Source organism: Falco cherrug, chromosome 8 (assembly GCF_023634085.1).
Source record: "Falco cherrug isolate bFalChe1 chromosome 8, bFalChe1.pri, whole genome shotgun sequence".
Classification (NCBI taxonomy): Eukaryota; Metazoa; Chordata; class Aves; order Falconiformes; family Falconidae; genus Falco; species Falco cherrug.
In genome coordinates this window covers 63252767-63278629 of record NC_073704.1, presented here as the reverse complement: position 1 = coordinate 63278629, position 25863 = coordinate 63252767, and the positions used below count along the sequence as shown (strand labels likewise).

At 41.4% G+C, this 25863-nt stretch overlaps 2 protein-coding genes across 11 annotated transcripts in view; both read left to right on the top strand.

Annotated features, from left to right (window-relative positions):
* ACSL6 (acyl-CoA synthetase long chain family member 6) overlaps positions 1-10823 on the top strand; it is a 60284-nt gene extending 49461 nt beyond the window's left edge. For 4 of the 5 annotated variants that reach the window (XM_055718360.1, XM_055718361.1, XM_055718362.1 and 1 more), the window contains exons 16-21: positions 887-975; positions 1565-1681; positions 1927-2070; positions 2871-2972; positions 3611-3682; positions 5807-10823. In XM_055718360.1, coding sequence (XP_055574335.1) covers positions 887-975; positions 1565-1681; positions 1927-2070; positions 2871-2972; positions 3611-3682; positions 5807-5947 — 665 coding nt within the window. In that variant the 3' untranslated portion in view covers positions 5948-10823. The remainder of the gene's footprint in view (positions 1-886; positions 976-1564; positions 1682-1926; positions 2071-2870; positions 2973-3610; positions 3683-5806) is intronic. The other variant, XM_055718363.1, reaches the window with a different exon arrangement.
* Positions 10824-11413: 590 nt separating this feature from the next.
* Positions 11414-25811, top strand: MEIKIN (meiotic kinetochore factor). 6 transcript variants are annotated; one of them, XR_008733503.1, is made up of 13 exons: positions 11414-11648; positions 13090-13177; positions 13485-13563; positions 14590-14650; positions 15454-15591; positions 16026-16145; positions 16387-16426; positions 17678-17739; positions 18504-18598; positions 18925-19083; positions 19447-19515; positions 20599-20777; positions 22250-25811. XR_008733503.1 is itself a non-coding variant. In XM_055718166.1 (13 exons), the coding sequence occupies exons 1-13, from the start codon at positions 11495-11497 to the stop codon at positions 22294-22296; spliced, it is 1233 nt and encodes a 410-aa protein (XP_055574141.1). In that variant the 5' UTR covers positions 11414-11494; the 3' UTR covers positions 22297-25811. The 6 variants fall into 6 exon arrangements, 4 of the variants coding, with proteins under 4 accessions (XP_055574141.1, XP_055574140.1, XP_055574142.1 ...); XR_008733504.1 differs by having other exon boundaries at positions 21401-25811; XM_055718166.1 differs by having other exon boundaries at positions 16029-16145; positions 20654-20777.
* Positions 25812-25863: the final 52 nt, after the last annotated feature.

The window sequence follows — 25863 nt, the reverse complement described above, 5'->3', positions numbered from 1 at the left end:
TAAAAAATGTTTTGAAAAGGGTATCACACCCATTCACATGGAAAACCTGGACACTGGACATTAATGGGTCTGGCCAGTTAAATGCTTCCATCTTTCCAACCCAGATTTTTCCATGCCCAGAGAAGAGCACATGCTTTCTTCTCCCAGCGCAAGTGGCCATCTGTTGGGTTTTCTTCAAACCCAAACCAGCCCCTTGGAGATACTGGTGTGTCCTGGGGCTCGCTGCCCCCCACCCCCCTGCCCGTGTTCTGACAGCACCAGGCAAAGAGCCGCTCACACCCCGACCGCATCCCCATCCTCAGCACGCTTTGATCTGGCTGCTTTGCAAAATGAGACCTCAGCCCCTGAGAGCGACTGTGCACAAAGGGCTGCGGTGCAGCTGGGACTCCCCTTTCCAGTCCATCTTCCCCAGCGGCTGTTTCTGGGGGAAACAGGACTGTCTGGAACACCACGGTGCTCTAGCAGCACTTGTCGGCTACAGCAGACTGTGTCCTCATGTCATCTTTGGAGAAACTGTAGGGGTGGGGGGAAATGTGTTCAGCATAATGTCACTGCAGTTGGTATTCCCGGGTTAAAATAATTGAGAGTCATTAACGTGATGGGAGTCCAGAGCTTTGTGTGCTTTTAGAATGAGCTAAGCTCAAAAAAAGAGGAAGCCTTTCCAGTCTGTATGTCAACATTTGACAATAGGGTTTATATCCAAATAGGATGGTTGTGTATTTCGTCTTCATAGTTCAAAACATTAAATGAGGAAATTATTTCTGCACACAGACACAGCTCCTGCAAGAACATCCAGTGTATCTGCAACTACACAAGCAACTAATAATAAACACTAATTATTGTTTATAGGAGAGATGACAAGTGACTTGATAACTTTGATTTCCAGGTCATGTAGGAGCCCCTTTGCCCTGTAACTTAATCAGATTGAAGGATGTGGAAGAGCTGAATTATTTTGCTTCCAAAGGAGAAGGAGAGGTAGAAAATCAAATTTTTATATCAAATACTCACTAGTTAACACTGTGTTAAGTAGTTATAGAAGCATTTTACCTTTGTAAGGTGCATGGTTGCTGATGCGTTACATATAACAACCAGGAAAGGAAAACGTCAATTCAGCAACAGAGCAGCAAAGCATTAATTAAACAGGGGCTGTGCCAGTACTTCCAGCCAATGCCATGCCTGATTACTTTAACAGCTAAGACTGAATTAATTAGTTCAACTAAGAAGAGCTGAATTGTGTGATTTCTACATTGCTGTTATTTCCACATTGCACATAAATTAAACTTATTGAAATAACTTTGGGGTTTTTTAACTGCAAGCTGAATGCGAATCAACTTCAAGCATATCAGTTTTGCAATCCCTGCTTCGTATTAGTCTGAAAAACTAACTCCCATTAGTCTGAAAAAATCCATAAGTAATTTTATAACAAAATATATTTTAGTTTCGTGGAGCGCAGCCATTAAGTCAACTTTTAAAACATTTTTATTTTAGTTAATTACTGTTTAACTTGTTAGTATTTACAGCAGAATAATAAAATAATTTATCAGCAACTCTGACTCTTTTGCAGATATGTGTGAAAGGACCAAATGTTTTCAAAGGTTATCTGAAAGATGAAGAGAAGACAACTGAAGCACTGGACCAGGAGGGCTGGCTTCACACTGGAGACATTGGGAAATGGCTGCCTGTGCGTATGGAGCAGATCCGTAGTCATGTCGATTGTATTATCCCATGGAAATTTTCAAATACCAAACTTAAATTTCCAAGCAGATGTATCTTTACAAAGGATGAATTTTATGTTTTGTAGAATAAGCTCAATATGTCAGTGAAGCATTTTCTGGCAATTCAAAGAGATCTGCTAAAACCAGACTGCTTACTGTCTCTGTGGTTAAATAGCTTATCTGAGAGCATCTCATTTCTTTCTCTTAACAGAATGGGACTCTTAAAATTATTGATCGGAAAAAGCATATATTTAAACTCGCTCAGGGAGAATATATTGCACCAGAGAAGATAGAGAATATCTATATCCGCAGTGACCCTGTTGCCCAGATCTACGTCCATGGAGACAGCCTGCAGGTAAAAACTAAATCTTCAGAAACTTTTACTTTATTCTTTGTAAATAGAAGATGGAGAGCTGGGCATGGTTGAGGGGAAAGTGTGAGTGGATCATGCCACGGTTTTGCCCTGACGTCTCCCTCCTGCGCTGGAGCTGGCTGCCAGCCACGCAGGAGCTCAGCTGCTGTTTGCCCCTCAGCAGCTTGGAGGACGCTGTGGCCAAAGCTCCAGCCTTTCCATTTGCTTCAGTGTCACCCCTTGGGCCTCCAGCGCACTCCTTGGGCGCATTGCATGCCGTGAGCCAGAGGAATGCAAAGCCACCGCTGCTCCACAACCACTGCCTACCCATTTTGACCAATCTTGTCCCATTTGTTTGCATGTTTATACAAACGTGTACAGCTTCTGAAACCATTGCACTTCATTCCTCTGCATTCACTGGCCACAAACGTGAGGCTTCCTTTGGCATTGGAGTTTGCCTGAGACTCACAGGCCTACGAATTGCATGTGTAGAAATGATACGGGCTACGTTCTGCTCTGGCTTATGTAAAAAGTAATTTAAATAATGTCCGAGCAGAACACAACCCCAGCTGAAGGTGTTAAAATTGTTGGCAAATGCAGGAACAGTCAGAGAGAACAGTTTTATCTGAGGAAAAGGCGAAGGCACCAAAATAGACGTCACTATGTCATGTTAGCAAATTATTGATGTAATGAAACAGGAAGTGATAAGCACATATCAAATTCAGCCGGTTTGTATGTTCACTTTAATGTAGAGCCTTAATGTTCAGCTTTTGCCTGCAGCTCTCCTTCTCCTTCACCTACAGGCCTTTCTGGTGGGAATTGTTGTGCCCGATTCCGAAGTTATGCCAGGCTGGGCAAAGAAAAGAGGGTTCGATGGAACATATGCAGAACTCTGTAAAAATAAGGTTTGCCTTTCTATCTATTTGCAGGAAAGACATTTTTTTCACTGTAGCATAACCTAGTTAGAGTAGGTGTCTGTTAATGATCTCAGTGACAAGAATGATTTCCTCACTGAAATCAAGCAGGGTTGACCTGGATACAGGGATGTGTGCTGACTGACGGTACAGCTCTCTGCAGCCTCCTGCACTGGGGCACCAAGGGTCTGTCTGGCAGGGAACAGCAGGACGGCACTAGGAGAGGTCGTGTGTGTTTCTTTAGATGTCCCAAATAAGGACCGCAGCCTTATTTACACATGCTCTCTAATAACTCAGTTGGATCACATCGATGGACGCTGATGTCACTGAACCATCCCACTGGTGTCTGTGGGAAATGATGCTGCAGCCAAGTCTGGCAAGCGATTGACGGATTGCAAATTTAAGCATCTATCTAACCGTACTTTCCATACTGAGGACACAGTTCACACCACCACACTCAAGTTTAACATTTGTACATTTCTTTAATATAATATTTTCTAATTATGTATTAATTATCAATAAGGTGCTTGAACTTTACTCTGAAACACGTTTTCATGATGAACAATGACATTAACTGTGCGTAAGGTTGACTCTGCTGTTTCATGAGCAATTTATGTGTTTTAACCCAGGAACTGCAGCAAGCGATAATGGAAGATATGGTACGGTTAGGTAAGGAGAGTGGACTCCATTCCTTTGAGCAGGTAAAATGAAACAATTAATACATTATTCTGGGGGGGTCAGGCGAGCAATGTGACCATTTGTACTGAATGGGGATTTGTCAGCATTTGTTATGTTACTACATGTCATTGTTGCAGCCGCACACTGCTGGCAAGTTGTATTTGTTCCTCTGAAAAATATATACATGTGATTCTGCCTTCCACTCACGCTTGAAATTTCAATTGAATTTACTGAAAGTTTTGGGTGCGGAGGTAAAAACCTAATCCAGGGACATGGATAATCTCCAGTCTGACAACCAGAAGTCAAGATAAATATCTGTAGGACTGATTCTTCTGCCACTGAAAGCACTGTAAAGAAACTGGGTCGCTAATTACCATTCTTATGACTGACCTAGGAAATGCTGCTCGTTTATTTATTTTCAGCCTGTGCACTAATTATTTTCTGGTGCTTGTGTAAATATTTCTGCAACAGGGCTACAAACACTTGAGGAGAGATCCAAAATCAGCCAGAGATTACACAGCATTAAAGACACAGTTAAAAAAAAATAAAATCCATCACATGTTACAATGTTAAATGCTTATTTCTGTTAAAATAATGAACATCTTAGTCATTACATGCAATTAGCAAAGGCCTTTCTGCTTTTGTTTAGGCTGTTTCTGGGTGGTAATTCTAATGAGTAGTTCACCATATCTGAGTGCAGCAGAAGCACCATTAAACATAAACTTGTTATTTTTTTATTTCTCAGTTACACATGCAAATGAAATGATAGTAAAAAGAAATTAATTTAAAAATTAAATTCAATATAAAGCGCATTTGTAATGCACATAATTGTCTGTGGTAATAAGTCTTGTTTGCTCCTGCCATAGTCTTCACAGTGTGAGATATCCTCAAGTAATCTATTCTACCAGCAGTTTGCAATTAATAAAGTAGCGAGGAAAGCCTTGCCACCTTTCTAAAAGTTAAGAATGAACATTTCACATTTCAGAACTAAAGGGCTTCAAAATTCAGTCTCTGTTGCAATACGTAATCTTAAAACCAACCTTTGAGCCAGGTATTACGGCTAATATTCCTGTGGGATGGGATCCCACGTCTGGGAAAGAGCCACATCCCGGTCTGCAGCGCCAGGGGCCTGAGCCTGGACCGCTGCGCTAGAAATGGCAACTATGGCTTCTGCAGCCAAGTGGGGGAGGCATCAGCAGCACGAACACTGATTTTGTGAAGGGCGTCACTGGGGGAGGAACTGGACCGCAATGCTTGCAGGGGAAAAAGGAATCACGTATCTAATGGGAATTTAAAATCTGATTCTCAGTCTATGTTCCTGCAACTCCCAGTCTAGCAAAATGCAAACCGGTCTGGCTTGGAGAGTCACAAAAGCAGCAGATGGCTGGGGAATTTTGTCTTAAATCGGTGGACTATGACCAGTCACGCAGCAGTTCTCTGCCTTCTCCCACACAGGCACTCCCATAAACACACTGGAAGGAAAAAGCTCGCTCCCATCTGCGCTGCCAGGCTCCCCGCTGTGCTCAGAGACACCACCGCTAACAAGGGCCGCCTTGCACAACCCCTTTGCCTAGGCTGAATGATTTTATATCATTTTAATTAGCTAGTAAGCCACCATCAGTTCATCTTTAAAGATGATCACCATGTACACTCCTTGTGCCTGCAAAACTTCACGATAATTTTGCACGACCGAATTAGTGCTGCTTCCTTACTTTTGCAGTGCAGTGGGGGTGATGGCTCTTAGAAGGGCTCCCTCCCTCCCTGTTGTACTGCCAGGTAGAACATCACACACGCTGACGTGGTCCCTTGCGCTCTGCCTCGCTGTGTTTTGGCCTTGGTGTCACACGGAGAAGGGGTTTATGACCACATTCTCTCGGAGAGCTCCCTTCTGCGCTGGCTGGCTGGCGGGTCAGCGCGGACACGGGAGAACAGGCAGGAGAGCAGAGAGCACCGAGGGGTGTGGGGGGAAGTTAGTGACACCTTGGAAAACTTGGGCAGGTGAGGAAAATCCTGAGGACCTGGCGGAAGGGTCCCCTGGGCTCCAGGCACAGCCAGAGGTAACCGCAGCAAGGCTGGCGTAAGGAGTTATGCTTATTAAGGGAGGCACCTGTAATTTTCACTATAAATATATCCCTCTTTTATTTTAGGTCAAAGCTATTTATATTCACTCTGATATGTTCTCAGTACAAAACGGTTTGTTGACACCAACGTTGAAGGCTAAGAGACCAGAACTAAGAGATTACTTCAAAAAACAAATAGAAGAGCTATATTCAAGCATCTCCATCTGAAATCACTGCAAGGATCTTCTGAATAATGGACTTCGTAGCAATATTAGAATAATACTCAAAAGTACAGAGCCAGAATGACACAGCTGAAACGGATAAGCATCTGAATCTTACATTTGAGCATTTAATTTTTCTAGGATGTCAGCACTAACCACATTTTTCCTTCTTTTTCCATCAGGTGTGATAGTTTATTTTTTACTCTATGTACACAGTAGGGTACTACTAAGAATTATGCTAAATTGCCACAAAACATATGGAAATTTCAGTCTATGACCAAGTAAATTATGAAAATGTACCTTATTAATAACTATAAACACTTCTAATTCAAACAGAGAAAATTTCACGTATGTCTGTTGATACTAGATTGTACATAAACTAATACATTAGAAACTAAAATTGTGGATAATTCAATAATGTGGTCTACCTCAAACAATCAGTGATCGATGATGAAAGTCTATTTTCCCTGATCTGCAACTTCAAGCTGGATATTGTTTTATATATTAAGTGATAGTTTTTGTATTTTCCAAGACATAATTGGCATTGATTTGTTTTAATCATTAATGACCTACCTAACAACCAGAATACAAACAGGAATGAATCTCCCACTATTTGTACTTAGTAGACCTATGAGTATATTACATCGAACAGATTAACATTACCTGGAAATTACATGAACAGGGTAGGAAGCACTAGGCTAGAATTCCCTCTCTTTCCTTTTCATCTGAACTCAGTTTATACACGGCGTGCTGATTTTGCATTAGGGCCGCCTTCAGTACACTCACGGACATCTGAACTGCTCAAACCGAGAAGGTTGCAAAAGCATCGCTGGCTCTGTGGCAGCTTTCTGTGGGAGTTCACATTAACCCGTGTGCTCCCGGTTCCTAATTTATTACTTTACATGCTGCTAATACTGCATCATCCGGTTGGACTAACTCCCTTTCAGAAGCAGTGCTAAAGAAACGGAGCACAAGGTATATAAGCTGCGATTCTGAACAGGGCTTAGCAAAATGAATTCGTTTGGGAGGAAGGCCAGCCCGTGGTGCAGCAGCGGAGGGCATCCTTCGGCTGGCCGGGGAAGAGGAGAAAATACTGCCCTGCAAGGTGCGCAGGGGTGGGTGAAAGGCGGTGGCAGCCGCTGCTGCTGTAAGCTGTCGCAGCATGGTAAAACATTGGACGTGGCTGCAGAATGGCCTGCTGGGAGAACATCTGTGTTCAGGCGTCTGGAAGCCTCAGTGCCCGCTGTCATCGTTTCCAGGGCCTTCTCTGGAGTAAAGAGCAAGTTTTCCAGATGAAACCTTAGATTTCACAGCCAGCTGCAGCCATTAGGAAAGGGCTAAGTCCCACGTGGAGTAGGAACAGACTCTAGAGCTCTCTCCTGATACAAAGCACGGTACAAAACAATGAGAAAACAAGTCTAGTAGCTTGCATACTTGGATTGCCGGTGGCTTCCTTCTGCTAAACAGGGTCCTAAATACGTATGTGTATTTTAATAGCTGCTGTTTGTTGCACCAGTGCATACTAGCATGGAGCTGTGCCTGCTAGATCATCTTTGCTAGGACAGTGAAAGCACACTTATTTTCTCTCTTAAACTGGAGTCCACTGTAGACTTTTGAAGCTAAAAGTTTAAATTTTTCATCTGAACGATCTCTTACTTTCCCTCTGAGATTCCATTGCATGCTTCAAAATGAAATAAATTGAATTAATGAGTTAGCGTTACATGAAGACTGATTTATTGCAGTGATTTCAGAACAAAATGATACAAAGGAAATTGTTGTCAGCTAACACCATCACTCACAGAAAGAACATGGTGATTTGATCTATCAAATGCGCGAGTACGTGTCTGAATCCCTTTTTGCGCCTGATTCCTCATTTGATTCCAGTGCAATGACTCATATCAGTCCAAAGCAAGTAAGAAATATTGCTACTGTGACCTGATGGTATTGTACAGTCATTTGTCACCAATGTACGCAGCAACAGCATCCCTGGGGAAGTTGTGTCTGCCACATCTACAGGGCATAGGAATTACTGGATAAAATCTGGCTCTTTACGTCAAGTCATAAAGGATTTTCATCTCCGAGGAATCTAGTTCATCTCATTTTTGTATCAGCCAAAAGACGGTCATTACATACGCATGCTTCAAAGAATGAAGAATTAGATTCAATACAATTTCCTGTCTGTTTTAATGTGACTTATTTTTTAAATAAAAAGCAAAACTAGTCATCTACATAAGTACAGAAAAGCTATTTTCCACTGACCTTTTTCTACCACATGAATTTAATTTGCTTTTCTCCTAAGTTGATTTCAGTTTACCAGACTTTTCTAGACAACTAAACTCTGACTTTGTGTAAGTATAGAAGATGCCAGTACGAGTTTGTTTACAGCTTAGGTGGCTGTTAGCTTTACGTATATAATGCTGGGTAACTTCTTTTGGTATTTGATGCAAAATGTCAGATGTACTAGAGCCAAAGATGAGAACACCAAAAGAATAAGAAAGAAAAAATAGGGACGTGGCCACACTAGGATGACGCAAAATTTGGGAGAAATTGGGTTGTTACACCAAAAGTGTGAATATTTTCAGAGCTTGTGAAAAGCTGTATAAATAAACTAAAATCTTTCTTTAATGCTTTCTTGTGTAATCAGATGCTCCTCTGCAGGTCAGTCTCTCTCACCGTAATTGTAATAACGTTGTAAGAGATTAAAACTCGAAAAGAATACATGCGTAACATATAAGCTAGGCACAAACATGCTTCTCCTCAAATTGCAGGAATATTTATTTTGCATTGAGCTTTCTTAAACTGAAATACTTGTTGTGCCTACCAAGGAAGAATCCCCAGGGCTGTTCAGTAACCAGTGTGGGGTTTTTTTCCCCCTCAAAATAACTAATTACAAAATTAATTTATTGATATTCATCTTACTGAAAGAGTTTAGACTCAAGCGTGTAAATGGTGATGCAAGTTACCTTTCCCTGTAAAGAGCCCTATTCTTGACAGCTTTGGGGTTTGAACTAGTCGCTGTCACCTGGGGCTTCATTCCGCAATCAATTAATGAAAAGAATCCAGCGAGCCCACTGAAACAAGCACCGCTCCAGCCTGCCACGGCCGGTGGGATGGGTGCACGGTCAGAGTCCAGCCCCTGCGCCCAGGCTGTGGCTCGGAGCGGCGAAAGCACAGCGGCCTCGCGCAGCCGGGTCAGACAGAGCATTTGGCACCCTCGCCCAACGGCGGGTGCTGCAGCCAGCGTGCTGCGGGCTGAGGGACGGTGGTCTTGGGCGTGTTAAATATAGCAGGTTCTTCCCGCGTCTGGTGCTATGCCTGTGAAACCACTGGGAGGCTGTCTCCAGTGCTCATATACAAAACTCAGAATAAAATACATTTTCCAGGAAGATAATATTGCTTAGCTATGTGTTTCGTATGTTCTTTGCTCAATATATTGCACAGAGAAAATACCATTCTGCCACAGAAACGGTCTGGTACACACAAGTGGGAGCAGAAACCATACCAGTCTTAACCCCATGTTGGCAGGAAATACACAGCATTATTCTGTCCTGAAAGGCACATTTGCCAGTTAAAATGCTTGACGCACATCAGGTGAGAGAGAGACGGTGAGTTATTGATAAAGTACTGTTTTGCAATCTGTCCTCACTGTTAGCAAGTATGTATCAGCATCAATAAAGTCCAGTGTCATTTTTGCCATGAATATGAAATTCTTGCATATAACAGAAACTAATCTGACTTAATCTTCTGGGATGAAACAAATTAACTTAATTTTTTTTTAATTTATTTTCCATGTGTTTAAAGCACAAACTGGTGATCTATATGTAAATAAACTGCTTCAAGATGAATGTAAACTGGGAAAGAATATACTATTTTTGCATGGTAACAGATTACTTAAAGACCTCTTGATGCCTTACAGGAAATTTGGAAAAGCATTTTATTTAGAGGCAATTCTGTCTGTGTACTTTTTGTATCTTTAGCTCACTTTGGTTTTGTCTATGGAAAATAAAAGTTACCAGAATTAGATCTTTGTTTCTTCTTGGAATTAACATTTATTAGTACTTTGCATATGCAGTGGTTTCTATACCACCCTTACTCCTGTAAAATGACGAAGCTAAGGCTATGCTTTTTGGAGGAGAAATCTGGATGCTTGTAGTCTGGGAGGTAAAAGGGTTTCGATCCCTGGAATTGTTCCAAAATAAAATGTTTTCTGAGGCATCTAGAGCCCCTTTAAGCCCTTCATTTCAGCTTTTTGTTATGTATTTTAGCAAAGTACAAGCAGCAAACAAATGAGGCGTTTCCATGTTGCCTATTCTATTTCCAACTAACGGTGAAGGGGTTAAAATAGAACATATGCATTTGTGTAAAAAAAAAAAAAAAAAGAAAAATCTTATCTGTAATTAAAGATTTAGCAGTTTTGGTATATCAGCATGTACGTCAAAAAGTCATCTATGGAAACTTTTGTAAAGAAATAAATTTGTCCCATTTCTCAAAACCGCTCGTTAGCTTTTTCTCATAGACTGATGTACGATTAAAGCTCTTTTATAAAAAACGTTGCTGCTCCAGCACTCTGTCCTCGCAATCCGTACGGTGACGCAGAATGTGTGCCTATACTAAACGTGTTGTAAACAAAAAATAAATTATGTGTAAAATAAAGTAACAACCAAAGGAATATTGGAACCTGAGATTGGTTTTAGCAATCTTCTACGAAAAAAATGTTGCAAAGTTCTCTGAAGATGCAGCACTTTCTGTAATGGTTTCATTTTTTATTTTAAATCAATAATAATAATATAGCCAAATGTATATGCTTGTTTAATATGAATTGACAATTGGGAATGCATAGTATTTTTTCAGACTATGTGTCTAAACCAATAAAGTTTAAAAGCATTCCGTCTCCATTCCCGTTTTTGCGTGCGCTTCCACCTCTCCCCTGGATGGAACTCCAGGCGCGGGGAAGGATCGCCCAGACGGTTCGTGCTAGGGGCGGTGAGCCGGGCAGGGCCCGCCCGGGTCAGGCACGCATTCGGGTGCCAGGTGTCCGAGCACCGGCCCTGCCAGATAGCCGGGCCGGGTGTCGGGGCGGCACCACCCCGCAAGGGCCCGCAGGGCTGCTCCGGGCAAGGACACGCTATTATTTGGCCTCAGAATTCGGTGTTTGCTCCGAGCCCGCGGCCGCCCCTGGCGCCGCCCGCCCGCCTCACGGCTCCTCCGGCCCGGCCGCCCGGAGGGCCGCGGGGTCCGCCCGGGGCAGCGCTCCCGCCGCCTCCCCACCACCCTCGTTCACACGCGTTCACCAGAACCCCCTCAGGCCAGGCGCCGGCGGCTGAGGCGCCCGGGACCAGCGGCGCCCCCGCCCCCAGCAGCCCCCGCAGGGGCCGCCCGCCCCCCCTCGGCGAGCGCTGGCGCGGGCCGGGAGCGCCGCCTGCCGCCGGCCGGGGGTGGCGCCGCGCATGCGGGCTGGGGCGGCGGGGCGGGCTCGGCGCCGGCCCTAGGGCGCGACACTCGCCAGCGGGGCCGGCCCCGGCCGCTCGGGGCTGCCGTGGGGACGCGGCCCGCCATGGAGCGGGTGTGCCGGCACGCCCGGGCGCCGCGGAAGAAGCGCCGCTTGTCCCCGCTGCCGGGTGCTGACCCGGGCGGAGTCGGCAGCCGGGCCAGCCTCTCCCGGCGGCGGCTCTTCGGGAGCGCGGCCCGCCGCGGGCTGCAGCCCGGCAGTAAGTGCTGCGCCGCCGGGGCTCCCCGCCGCCGGGGACCTGGCCGAGGGCCGGGGGCAGCGGGCCCGGGGCGGTGCTTTCCGTGCTGCGCTCGGCCTCCCACGGCGGCGGGAGGAGCGGGCGAAGGCGCCCGCCGGGTCGGGTCGCCCTGAGGGCAGGGTTTGTCCGTGCTGAGCCCCTGAGTGCTGGTGGCTTCGGCGGGGCTGGCGGGGGCGGCCTGGGGGCAGCTTGGGCAGAGCGGGCTCGCTCCGCTGCTTTAGCTGTTGGTCATAAAAACGGGTTTTCCTTTTGTAAGCCACGCTTTATTTTCGCCCCCCCAGCTAATTGATTCCGTCAGGATGGCCGCACAAGAGCCTTGCCCGCCTTTGAGAGGTCGCTTTAAAAAATTATTTTATGTACTCTGCAAAAGGAGCAGTCTTGGTGTGGAGTGCGGTTGAGCGGCTCTCGTGTTGACAGTCGGAGCCCTTACAAAAAACACGGTGTGAGGAGAAGGTGTGGGATTCGGGTGGAGGCTGGCAGTAGCTGGGTAACTTTGTAAATGGGAAAGACCAGCGTGGGATGTCTTGGTGCCACTCTCATCTTGGTAACTTAACAGTTTAAGACTTTGAACTGTTGTTACAAGTATGATGAACGTTACTTTCTGTCTCGGTCCTGCTCTGCTGGCTCCTGCTCCCGGTGGTCTGTACTGGTGTGTACCCAACTGGGCGCCATGAGGTCTGCTTGCTTTGCATAACTTCCATGCTTTAAGAGGGAAAAGGGATGAGCCCTGTTCACACGCTGTCCTGTCCTGAACTCCCTGGAAGCTTCAGCTGAAGGCCTCTGCACCATGCTGAGTGTGGAGATGGATGGGTGCTCATTTAACTCGCTGTCGTGAAAGTGCACTCTAGAAAAGTGTGGCTGTTTCTAGTTCCTGGTTACTGAAAGTAACCACAAAACTAAACAGCTTATAAAGTTGGTTTTAGGATGTGGAAATATGTTTCTGAAATTTCCTGGTTCCTAAGCAAGTGTGTTACCATGGCCTTTGGAATTATATAGAGTGAGCACCAGGTGGTATAGAAATTTTTATGATATGCCTGAGAAACTATTTAAAACTGATTTAGACTCGAAGTACTTTGAACCTAGGTGGAGTAAAGGTCACTTCCAGAGTGTTGGTTTTTTGTTTGTTTTCTGTTAATCAAAAGGTTTCTAAAACACCTGAAGTATTTCTTGAAGTCTACTGGTTTGGGTTTGGTTTTTTTTGTCTTGTTGATATACTGCTGAAAAAAAGCTTGGGTAAAAATAATGAAGCAAATTCAGATTTTTCAGTGCTTGTTGATATTAGGGTCAAAATTTTTATGAGCATAGAAGAGGGGAAACAGCTAAAGATGTCCTATTAGAAATAATAATCTACATTCTAATAGTAAAACTAAAATTACTGAGCTAAATATTTATTCTTCTTTAGGTCTGAAGAAAAAATCTGGTGTGAAAACCCTACCAGATATCAACGAAAATCTTGAAGTTACCAATGTGAGCCCTTCTTGCAACCAAAGGTCTGTTAGAACTCATTCAAATACACTGTTATTAACACTAGCTAATCATTGATACTGCTTTGCCTGCATGAGACATCTCTTGGGGAGACACAGTCTGAATTCTCAGTAAACTGAGAAATTTCAGTTCAGAACAGAGAAAGTTCAGTTCAGAGAAAACTCAGAAAACTGAAAAAAAAAATTCTCAGTAAAAAAAAAGTTTGTCAGATTATTTGTTGTCACCTCGTAAGGGCATTTTGTAGTTTTTGTTGCTTTCCTCTAGACCATTGTAGCTCTGTATATTGAGCTTAGCTTTGTTCTTCAACTGCAGCAATCAGGTAAATGTCAAAGAAAAAACGGACTTGGAAATAAAAGTAGAGAAAACAGAAGAAAGCACTGTACTACTGAAGGTGAGAATGCTGTCTTGCTCTTTGCTAGTAATTTATAGAGGATGAATCAAAGAAATGTGGCATGTTAAATTATTTTTCTAATCAAGTAGAATTTTCTGTGAGTTACATGTGTGTGCACACACGCTTCCAGCTGAACTTCGTCCTGTATTTTGGTGACACTTCCTTGTGTCTTTGGCCAGAATAAAAGCTGTTGGAGCTATTAGTAGCATGAGAAAACATCAATGCTAATTATCCTTTAACAAGGAAAGACTGTAGCAGTTGTGTTGTGTGGAAGATATCTCATTAGAGTGTGATTCCAGAGAATTTGCTCACTTCTAGTTCAGACACAGACCTTTGGCAAGTCACTGCTATGCTCTTCCTTGTATTAATAAAATTGGAACAAAGTATTTTGAGATGACTGAACAAAAGTGTTAAGGACGATTAATGCTGCAGTGGCAAGAAAGTAGTTCACCAGGTGTTTGAACTGAAATCTGTTACAGCAAAGGGCTCCAGTGATGTTGGTATAAAAATATTTTTCTTTAAAATGTTAGCCCTTATTTAAAGTCCACCAGTTACTTACCTTTCCTGCAAATACTTAGTTTTGTAGAATGCACTACGTACATGACATAGTTGTAATTATAGAAATGGTCCGGGATTCTGAAAGTGAGCAGTGGTTAAAAAAAAAAACCAAACAAACAAAAAATGCAAACTAAACCAAAACCAACGACAGGGGAATTTGTTACTCCACTGCTATTGTGCATAACTGCAGTTGATGTCAGTATGCCTTCACTGGAAGTCTCATCCAACAAAGACTTTAGGATCAAATGATGGGGTATTCATTATGAATTTTAGAACTTAAAGTCAGATTGCTGATTCGTTAACAATGCGTGAAAAACCCTAGTACAAATTACACTGTGAATAGCAAGTTTAAGTGGTGAAGTACCAGACAGGAAGTTTCTGATCTACTAATGTAGGAATACATTTAATTGGGTTTCTTTGTGTACATCCAGTTTTCTCAGGTTGTTTGCATTGGTCATTTAATTTTAGGAATCCCTGATAATCAGCTCTGAAAGTAAAGAAAGTCTGAAAGATGCTGAATGGACTTCAAGTGAGTTTAATGGCAATATCTTATATTATTAAATATATTTATATATATTTATATATATTTTTTTATATATTTATATAAAAATATATATTTATATATAAAATATATAAAAATTATATAAATTAAATATATTAAATAAATATAAATATTAAATATTAAATATAAAACTAAATAGAAAATTTGTTATGTAATTTTAATTATAGTTCTATAAAAGTACTGGCGTGCTGTTCTTGTACTGGTTCTGACTGTGTGGTATTAGAAAGTAAAGGTTTTGAGACCACTGGCTGGATTTCTGCCTCTTAGTCTAGCATGTGGCTTGGTTCACATGAATTGAGTGTAGGTAGCACAAACAGGAGAGGACCCCTACAAGACCCGAGATGGTCCTGAGCCCAGCCTGCTGAAAACCGCATGATCTTGGTTTTATCATTGACAGAACTAATTGTTGACATGAGTTCTTCAATTTATTCAGCGCTGTGTTTTTAAAAGCTTGTGGGTAAATAGTTTGTCCTTCTGAAAACAAACCTGCCTAAGAATTGCCTTACCAGAGGCTAAATTCTTCAGGTATTTCTGGTGAGCCTTGGGCAAGGAACTTGCCTTCTGTTAGCTTATGGTAGTGTAAATTTGGCTTCAGGGTGCCCTTTGTTTATTTGTTTCTTTAACTGTATTAAGAATTGGTATAAGATACTGACTTGACAATATTTAACTCATCACAGGAATGGAACTTAGATAAGGAAATCCTAATTGTTTGTGCAAGATGATACTTTTTTTCCTTTTTTGGTAGCCAGCTTTTTTGTGTCTCTCTCTAGGTACAGGAATGACTCTTCCTACAGGTGTTTCAACCTTTCTCCTAGAATGTTTAGATGTGGATAGAACTGCAGTTGGTAACACAAGTACTAGTGACAGCCTGAGCAGTTGCCCATCCCCTGAAACATTCAGATGTTCAGGTGAGACTTCTGGGTTTTTGATCTTTGTTTGACGTAGAAAATGTGGGGTGACTATCTACAATAGGAAGACTAGTGGCCTCTCTTGGGTCTGACTCACCATATTTGCTGTAAGCCAGCCTTTGCTTAACATGGGATCTGTATATCTGGTCCTCCAATCCAGTGTGAATCAGGTCCTGGTGTAATGTGCATGATACTGTAAACTTAAAAGTATTCACCAAACAGCACACACAAGCTGCTTATTGGGGATGACCAACAAATCTACTTTGAGTCAAATTCTTCTGAAACTATTCTGCAGCTGTTTGAACCAAGGCAATGCTTTCACTTTGCTTTGGAGCTCCTATCTTGTCAATGTGATTGCTTTCATTTTGGCCACAAATTTAATAACTCAATGAATTTCAGCATGAGAAGCTTGCAATTATATCTCTTATGTCCAGAAGAAAGCAGTTTCTACTCTGAGGACTTTGGCAAGTACAAGAACTCTACTCTCCTGAATTCCAGCAGAGCAGTGACCATAGATAAGATGCCACAGATCTCAAATGTTTCAGCAATATTAGGTAATTCTTTTCTACAGTACTTCAGAATATATACATAAACAAACCTCACCCTGTTGCAAGGAACCTGTGTAAAATATGTGACAATAATTTCATTAAGGCATGTCTGCATAATGGGGAACAGCTCCCTGTTAGTGGTCTGTGCTTGCTTGTAATACTTTGCCTTATAATTCATTGTGCACTAAAACATTGCCTAGTTTGCATTGCTTTTTCTTTTAAAGTTTAGCTTTTATGGTTTTTTTAGAACCTGGTCCGGAGGATTTTCAAGACCAATACGCTAGAAGGTAATGTGCAAAGCAGACTCTTTGATGCACATAAATGTTCAGTTTTTTCTCTTCTGAATGGTATTTAAAAGAAAGGCCAGTATGAATAAACCTCTGATCCTGCACACGCTTCTTCTGAGTTTCAGCTACCTGTGTCTTTGCTGACTTTGAAATTGGTGCATTAAGTCAAGTAAGAGTTTGCTTTACAGAATTTGCTTGATCTTGTAACTGTAGGGAAATCAATGCAAGAAAACTCACTGAAGGATTTTGGGGAAGGGGATGTTTATTTGCAAAATCCCTAAATAACTTGCTTTTATCCAGTTGCACTTACGCTGTCAGATTTCATTCAGTCACAGTCAGCAAGGTGTGTGTGCCCAGGTGGTCTGGCCAGCGTTGCCTGTGCAGAACAGGGTGTGAAGGGTACCTCTTGTCAACTCCTCGTTAAGTCTCTGGTGTTCTGTAGTTAGCCAGGACAAAACTAGGTTTTGGGTGCATCTTTTATATTCTTTAGGAATCATCAGCTCATACGGGTACGCCTTTCCTTCAGAATAATGCTGACTTCAGCCTTTTTAAGTCTTGGGGCAGGTTGCTGCCCATTGTCAGTTTTTGTTGTTTGTAATACATGTCTACCAGGAAGTAGAATGGTGTATGTGATATGCTGCGACCCCGGTGCCATCCTCCTGCTGTTAGGATGCCAGGGTTTCTGTTGACAAGTCATCTGCAGGATGCTTTGGTCACAATGAAGGGTCTTCTGTACTTGGCCTTGTCACAGTGTTGCCTTCAGGTCCTGACATAAAAACCTGAGTAACGTGAGTGTTTTTCTAGGAACAGTATAAATTCTTTTAACCCTTGTACTGCTGTTTCCAGTCTTTTACATGCAGACATTTCCATTCATAACTCATTTATACCAATCTTACAGTGTTACAGATCTTTACACAATTCAATCTGAATTTTATTGTGAACCTAATTTTCCCCTGCATCCTCCTTGAATATGTTCTGTCCTAATATGCTTCAGTGCTGAGTATGTCTTCTGTGGGTCTTAAATTGCAAGTATCTTCAGAATAAGCTGTGTGACTTGATGATAAACTATCAAATAACTGTTAAGTGTGATTAAGTAACTCGGTAACGATATTTTTAAAAAGAAGCTTTATCCCTTTTCACCCAGTCTATATTTTCCTATTATTTTCTTATACATTGGTGGTGTTGTGTTTTTTTTTTTTTAACTTTAACATTCGTTCAGAATAGTTGTTCACTTTTTTCCTCCTCTTCTAGAAAGCGACCATCAAATTGCAATTATAGTTCTTCAGCGTTAAGTGTTTCAACTACTTTGGCAGGTAAAATACAACCTGAAGCAGTTGTACTAGCTGTGAGACAACAGAATATTCTACCCAAACTTAAATGATGCCAAAATAAGAGAACCAAGCTTCCACTAGGTCATTTGTCCCCCAGCACAGGCTAAGCTCAGCTGTGTCTAGAAGGGGAAGTGTGAATTGAAAACCTTCTCTGTGAGTAATACTTGGTTCTAATTCATGTGTTAGTAGAGCAAAAAAAAACCCCAAACCCTGAGGTTTTTTATTGAATCACCTGTGATGCTCAATGAAAATCAGTCTTATTTGACTTATCCAGGAACAGAACTGTTTGTGTCATGCTCCTTACTTGAACTTATTTTATAGCAGCTTCACAAATACTATTAGTAGTCTCTCATGTAGCTACAGTTCTGGACTCTGAGTGATGCAATTCTGGCTACAGCTCAGGTACCGCATAATTTTCCCGTGCTTAATTTGGACAGTAATAGCAGCAGAAGTTGCCACTGGCAAAGACTGCTGTGATTATGCAGTTCCTCTGCTCCCACGTTATGAGTGCCTAGCAGTATAGCCAGGTGAGCATAAGATTAATAAGCAACCTTGTTTCCTCAAGGAAAGGGTAAAAGCAGCCCTGTTGGGAGGGAGAGGAGGGTTGTACTGAAGGGAGGAAGTGTGTTTACATGGGTGTCTTTGGAACGATCCCTCTTTGAAAGCTGTCCTGTAAGACATGGGTTGGAGAGTAGTTGTGGTCTTTGTCTCAAAGTTAATTAAATTTGTTGAAAATTTTATCACAGGGAAAAATGTCTGTAAAATTACAGCTGCAAGAGAGAGAACTCCAGACCTAAGAACTGGTATGCGCTGTTCTTCGCCGTTAGGACCGGAAGGAAAGGTGAAGGATCCTTAATAGATCAGCCAGGTTTTAACACAGATGACTTGCTCTTTCCCTGTATACATGCAAGACTCCACTTAGAAGTGTTGCAGTTCCCTTGAAAGGGGTGCTTGCCTGTAGCTTGTACATCTGGTAGTGAAGCTGTAGCTTGCTCTACCTCAGAATAGCAGTAATAGTCGTGGGTGCCCCCTGAGCTCACTGGTTTTCAGACTGTGCCAGTGGTACTGAATTGGTTGTGTTTGGGTATGACAGCGGGACTCTGTTAATGTTCACCAGACTATGGAGATTCACTTTATAACGCAAAATGTAATTGTTTCACCTTTTAGTCTGATAATCAAACTGCTAAACCCAAAATGCTGAAGTGTAAGAAAAAGGAAAAAAATTCTACGTTATCATTCAGTCAGCTTGATGCCTCGGGAAACACTTCAGCCAAATCGGTGGAGTTGGCAGCAGATGTACTGCCATCCAAACGGACAGATGCTGTGGTGGGTAGTATTCCCATTGTGCCCTGCTGATTAGCAAAGATATAAAATTGACATGAGTGTTTTAAATCCTGACAAAAGTTACAGTTAAATATGAGAAGTGGTAGGAAGTGCTTTATCCCCTAGTTGTGACGGGGACCTGAAATGTGTGTGCTTTGTGCTGCAGTAAACTGATTCTTTGTCTTAATTTTGGAAAGCATAAGAACAAAAAAGTGAACAACAGGAATTCAGTACTTAAACCTGAAAAAAACTATTATTAATTCTAAATGGAGTTGTTATAAATGGTATTGTGTACTAAGGGAATACTGTAGGACTAATAATAAACAGCAAATAATTGGTGCTGAATTCTTCTCTGTTTTTGTTTAGCAAATGAGTTCCACCATGCTGATCACAGGGGAAAATAATCTTGATGATGCTCAGCCTGCAGAGCTAAATGTGAGTGTCTATCCTGATGCTTTTTTCTTTTAAATGATTAAACCCAAACAAATAGTTCTTCACGGCAAGGTCCAATTCTGGCTATACTTGTGCTACAATACAAATCGCACAACAAACTACATGTTAAATTCTATTAGCTGGACAGTTAAAATAACTCGTTTCTTTGTTGTAGGTAGTTATCTGTTTTGTATTTTTACATCTTCTAATTTAAAAATGGCACCTGGTAGCCTTACTTGCATTACTACTTTGATAAAAACTTGATATTTAAATGCCAGTTTGAATTCTTTGCCAGTAAATGTAGTATAGTAACACCACTTCTCTCTGCAGGAATAGAAGTGACATCTCTCGCTTTCATGCCATAGCTCCCAACGAAACTGGCAAACTCTTAACATCTTTTAGAAAAAGGGAGACTGCTAAAATAGAAAGTCTGCGTAATTTTGCAGGAGAGTATTGGGCAGAAAACCATACTGGGATTTCCTAGTGTTATTGCAAGCATACTTGAGTTTCATGGATACTAGATTAACGAATAGAGAACGTCAGGGTCTCATTGTAGGCTGAAGACAGGAATTACTGGAGTCCTAAACTATATTTTTTAAGCAACAGAACATCTTTTGCATGAGCCAAGAAGTGTTGGTCAATTTGAATTGTTGTGTATTGTTTATTTGGGCAGTTATTGCTGTATGTTTAAAATTTTGATGGAGCTGCAGCTTAGCTTGTCACTGGTGTGCAAAGCCTCACCTGCAGAAGACCTATTGCTGAATACCACAGGTCCATATGTAAATTCAGAAGAAGCTGTTCCTGCATCTCTGAGCTCAGAAACAGAAATATTCCTTGAACTCCAGGAGAAAAGAATGGTTTTGAGGTCCTGATTTTATTATACTCTTTAAATCCAGTTTTGGCATGCTAGTATGTAATTTACTATATATTTAAGCCTGACAGTATTACAAATGGCTAAAGAGAATTTTTAAACTTCGAAGCTTTCTATCACCCTTTCTAATAGCATATTAAGTGTACACAGGTAGTCCTAAATATTTTCTAATGACATCCCTTGAAATCTGCATGTCATCTCTTTAATTTCCCTAGAAGAGTTTCTTCGATGGAAATAGTTGTATGAGTGAAATGTCATTAATCTTTCCAGCCTCTGTGTGGCAGACAAGAAATCTGCTCCATCGTTAGAACTTCACCACGCCAGAGGCCTTCCAAACCTCACCCAATTCCAGTTAACACAAAAGCGTTCTGCCTTCCCGAAGGAGTCCCTGAAGGTAACAGAATTTAGAACTGGTTCACTGTGCAGTTCACTGGCTGTTTGAGTGTTTAAAGGTGGCTTCTTTTTGTTAAGTCTGAATATTTGGAAGAATCACAAGGCTAAATAGTAAAAAAGGCTGAAAACTTTGAATTTCTGACCTAACAGTGTTCTTGTGCAACAGTACTTCGCTAAGGAAGTACACTAACGCTTTCTCCTTCACGGACCTTTAGCAAAGGAATTCATACAGTATAGCCGTTTCCTAGGCTGGATCGTTAAGGCCTGAAGTGCTGCTAGGTAAGCGGGATATCTGCACCTCTTCCAGTTACTCCTCAACGTAACTTTGAGCTTCAGTGCTGGTATAGAGACTCCCTAGAAAAGATACCAGCTTGTTTAGTAAATTGTTATCCTGTGCCTTATTTCTAGTGTGAATATATCTGACTTCAACTTTTCAGCCATTGGGGTGTTTTATATCTTGCTCAGCTAAACTGAGCTCTTTAGCGTTCAGTATTCCCACCCCCCCTCCCGAAAGTAGTTCTCATAGTAGGGTGTATTTTAAAATTACCAGTTTCTTTCTAAAGGTTTCTGTGTTTTTCTCCTGAGACCCTTAACATAGGGGAATCTCCTTTCTTCACTTCCTAGGCTTTTGTTAAACAAAAATGAGAACTGTGTACAAAACTCACTCATCAGTACCGTAGAGGCGAAATCCGCTCCCTTTCCAGTCTCCCTTGCAGTTCCCCGCCGTGCCGCTGGATGGCGTACATCTTCCTAAGTTTGAAGTCGTTCTTTCCAGACAATGTCTGCAAGCTTTCTGCCAGTTGTATGTGTCACTTGGGCTGCTTTAATTTAATACAGAGATACTGCATAAGCATAATAGCTTTCAAAAATACTGAATATACACAAATTTTCAATGTAATTGCAGTCTCTTAGGTCCAAATACTCTCCTACTTCATTACAGATTGAGTTACATTCAGCATCTAGCGTGCAGGGAAGTGCTTTTTAAGTGTGTGGAAGTATGAATTAATGACAATCATTTGATGGTTCTGTACAGATCAAGGAACAAGGATGTTAAGTCGTGCCCAAGAGAACTGTGGTAATACAGAGCATAAGTTGTACTTGATAGGCAAGTGGATCTCAGGAATTAGCCAGTGTTGGCAGAACACTAGTTTGGTTTTGTTACTGCTTTTCTAGAAAAGTCTAGGAATCGGGAATTAGGCTGCATAAAGGTGGCGGTGGTGAGGTGTATGCTGGATGTTTTCATCTCTGCTCAAGGAGTCTTTCAAGTGATGGTTTTCTTCGTTAGGAATGTACATACACTCAAAACTACTGTTCTCACTGGCAATTGACCTACAAGATTCAGATTCCTCCAAAGAAATGATAGCATGGATATCTGTTGAACATCTAAATGGCTTGTCAGATCAATGAGCTTTCCTTTACGCTTGAGAATGTGCTGCTTAACTGATAGTATTTAACTTACCCTTTTTTCACCAGATAATATTACGAGTACCAAAAATTGGATCTACTCTAAAGACAGATGAGATTTCTGGGTTTCAGCAGGAGTCAACAGAAGAAATAACTGTCTTTCTGCTGTGGCAGGGAGGTGAAACAGAACTACTAACCAGTAATTAATGGCCTTATTTTTTTTGGCATATACATTGTTTGAAATTTAGTACAATGCTTTGCTGTAAGCTTGTAAATAGTTCACACAAGTACTTAATATTAAATGGTTTTGTACGAGCAACTAGATCTTATGCTGGGCGTTGTTCTGTAAGAAATCCTTAAAGATGATTCTTCAGTTCATTTAGGTTTTTAAAAAGTGTGACTTGGGAACAGCAGACCCAATTGCATTAATGGAATTATTTTTGGCCCTTGCTCTGCCAGGATTTCTAGGTTTCTCCAGTAGCATTTGTATCTAAAGATGTTACCCCTGCTTGAGTAAAGCAGTGTTAATGCTGTTTATAAAGGTAGCTGCATGTCCTGGAAATGCATGTGTAAAGCATTCATCTACCTTCAGCGACCCAGAAGTCAATAGTACACTAGCTAATTCTTGTGTACTCCATGTATGCTTTGTATAAATGCACTCCTTGAATGCTTTGGTCTCCAGAACTTTGGAGGTACAGGACTCTGTGTCTTCTGCTGTAAATTCATTTACAGAACATGAAAACAAGTCTTCTTCACCCTACCATCACTGCATGCTAGCTTTTTATGATAAGCGCTGTCACCATTCTAGGCACATCCACTGTCATCTCGGAGTCCTTCCTGTCTTCATCTCTGTCACTTTGTAGTTTCACTTATCTCAGTCATTGGGTCTTCTAGTGGCTTCAGACTTGGGTGAAGGAAGTAGGTGCCTTACATGAATACAAGGGTGGAAAAAACCCTTTTATAGCTGAACTGTCTCAAGAACTGATGCCAGTATTCTGGATTTTCAGGTTCCTTCTCACACTGTGTGGCATATAGGATACATTCCCAGTCAGTGCTTCCAGTTCAGTTTGTGGATTGTTAATCCATAAACGTGCTGAATGCTTCAGAAAACAAGAGCATGGTTTTTCTCCACTTGAATTCACTGCAGGCTAAAGTAATTTGGATCCCCTATGGTGTTCTCACTACACTGCCCCTTACTCAGACTTTTGTAGTTATAAAGGAAGTTTTTCAATGTTTTAAAATTATAGTATGGCTTTCCAAACCTCTTAAAGTCTGAGTTTGTTTCTCAGTATTATCACCCAGAATATTCATGCCCTGGAAAATAGTTGTGTATTTCCAAAAAGAGCACGTCAAGAAGACTTAGAAAATCCACAACTTTAATTAGTTTGACTACATTTGAAAATACCTGTGAAAGTTCAGACCCTGAGCTCTGGGGTAGAAGGAAGTGCATATTAATGCTGCTAGATTAGTCTACGAACAAGTATTGTATAAACATACCATATGGCTCAAGGTTAGAAATTATGCCATTAAGTTATTTTTCCTTTTAAGTGTTAGTAGAATGAATTCTGCCAATAACTCCTTGGAGTCCTCTCAGGTATGCTTCTAATTATCAATATCCTTGTTCTTGCAAATACTAAGCCACCGGTAATTATGCAAGAATCTAGAGCCCCTAGGAGATTAGAGGTGAGCTCTTTGATGCAGTTTTAAGCAAAATTGAAAGTTATGTATCTAGTAAGTCGTTATGATGATGATTGTTCAAGTAAAGGATGATCTAGGATGAGAGATGTTTGTCATAAGGGTATTCTCAGAGTCCTAGGCAAAAACACTTACTTTACCTCAAACCATTTTGAAGTTTCTATGCAAGAAACAGACTAATACTGACAAGCTAACTGGAGAGTACAAGAGAAGCAATTAGGGTGTGTAACCCTGGAGTTAGTTGTAGCAGCCCAAATACTGCTGAGTTTTGCTTTTGTTTTTCTTGATGTGAGGAGGCTATGTTAGAAGGACAGAAATACCATGAGCCACAACCTCTCTTGTCCTTCCCTTCAGTTATGAAAGCGCTGCTTCTTATTTTCATCTTTTGTCTGACTCTCAGAGAAAGTGTAATTAATTACCAGACTAGCGCTCTGCCCCAGGGAAGGAAATCTTATTCATGCTGAGGCCGCAACAATATCTACTCTTGTTCTGCTTTTCTCAAAGGGAAGGCATTTACCCATGTTTTGGTTTTAAACTGAAGAATGACTGCATAAAATTTCATTCAAAGTGGAAACTGGCTCTTCCATATTAGTGGATAAAGGTTATGGGTCACAGCCAGTTAACGGGTAGTACAGAAGAGCTTATTTCTGCAGTGATTCAGGAGAGAAATCTGTTCAGTGTCAATAGGGCTGCTCTCTCTCATCCTAGACATGATGAAGTCTTAATGGCGTGAATGGAATTGCTTAGTGAGTCAGTCTGTGCAAGAACTGTGATAATACTTCATCACTAGGAATTGTGCATTGCGAATGCATGTTTAGTAAATGTATTATACATAAATCTGTATTTAATATAGATTTATATATATAATATAAATATGCAAGAGGTTTTTCATTAACACGGTTCAGTTAGTTCTGTTATCTGAAGTGTACTTCTAGGAGACTTTGACTTAAAGTGGTTGGAGATGATGAAAGATGTTTGCTTCTCACACCAGAGTGCTACACGGGTACATGTACTAGTTGTACTGTTGGAGGGTAAAGCCCTTACGTGCAAATGGTTCTGTTCTGGCTCATAATCTCTAAACGCAGGAGAGGTTTGGGCCGAAGGCAACGCGCACTGAGTGGACACGGTTGAAACTAGTGTTCTTTGTGTAGGTATGAAGATCTGCCTGTACAGAGATTTTAACAAGAGCATGGACGATTAAACTTGTATTTATCACTTTTTCTCTTGCTGCCCACCCTCCACTCCCTTGGTTAAGGCTTGATTGACATACCTACCAGAATCACTTGCTCTATTAATAGAGTTTTGGAAGAGGCTAGTATTTTACTTTTAAAGGGACTCTTCAGCTTGAATTGTACTGTACTTGATATTAGCTAAATCTTCATCGCTGTAAATTGTGGAACTACTGAAAGCAGAGTTATGTATTCTGGCCAAAATTCTATTAGTTCGTGGTGTTCCCTCAGGACTTTTTATGTCTGAGACAGTATTTGCGTGCCCATCTCGAAGCTAGGGGGCTTTCACGTGGTGAGGGGGTGTTCATCTCTTAAAGCTGTGACAGGCAGTTGTATCTTCCATACAGCACAAGGAGGAAAAGTTGCATCTAAATGTCATTTCCTATTTTCTGTTAAAATTATCTTCAACTTCTAGTAGATGAAAACCAAAGTTCCTACAGATGGCTGACTGTCAAGAGTTGTTGTATAGATATGTTACACATGCACTAAATTAGGCCTTTTAAAAATAATCTGCTTAATTTAATCTTACATCATACCCAGTTTAATTCCATTTTCTAGGGAAAGCAGATGAGTCAGTTTTCTCAGTCCTTAATTAAACTTTCTAGTAGTGTTGTATCTGAACAGCAAGGCTTGGAGGAGACTCTTAACTGTAACCAAGATTTCCATTTCATTTAAACATTTACTAATAAAAGTTTTGCAAAACTCCACGGCTCCTTTTGCTTTTATAAAAGCAATCGCACTTCTTTGTTTTGCTTGTAT

Coding starts and splice junctions, on each gene's coding strand:
- MEIKIN (XM_055718165.1), top strand. CDS start 11,495: ATGGAGCGGGTGTGCCGGCACGCCCGGGCGCCGCGGAAGAAGCGCCGC. Junction 16,146..16,386: donor AAATGTTTCAGCAATATTAG/GTAATTCTTTTC, acceptor TGGTTTTTTTAG/AACCTGGTCCGGAGGATTTT. Junction 19,084..19,446: donor CCAAACGGACAGATGCTGTG/GTGGGTAGTATT, acceptor GTTTTTGTTTAG/CAAATGAGTTCCACCATGCT.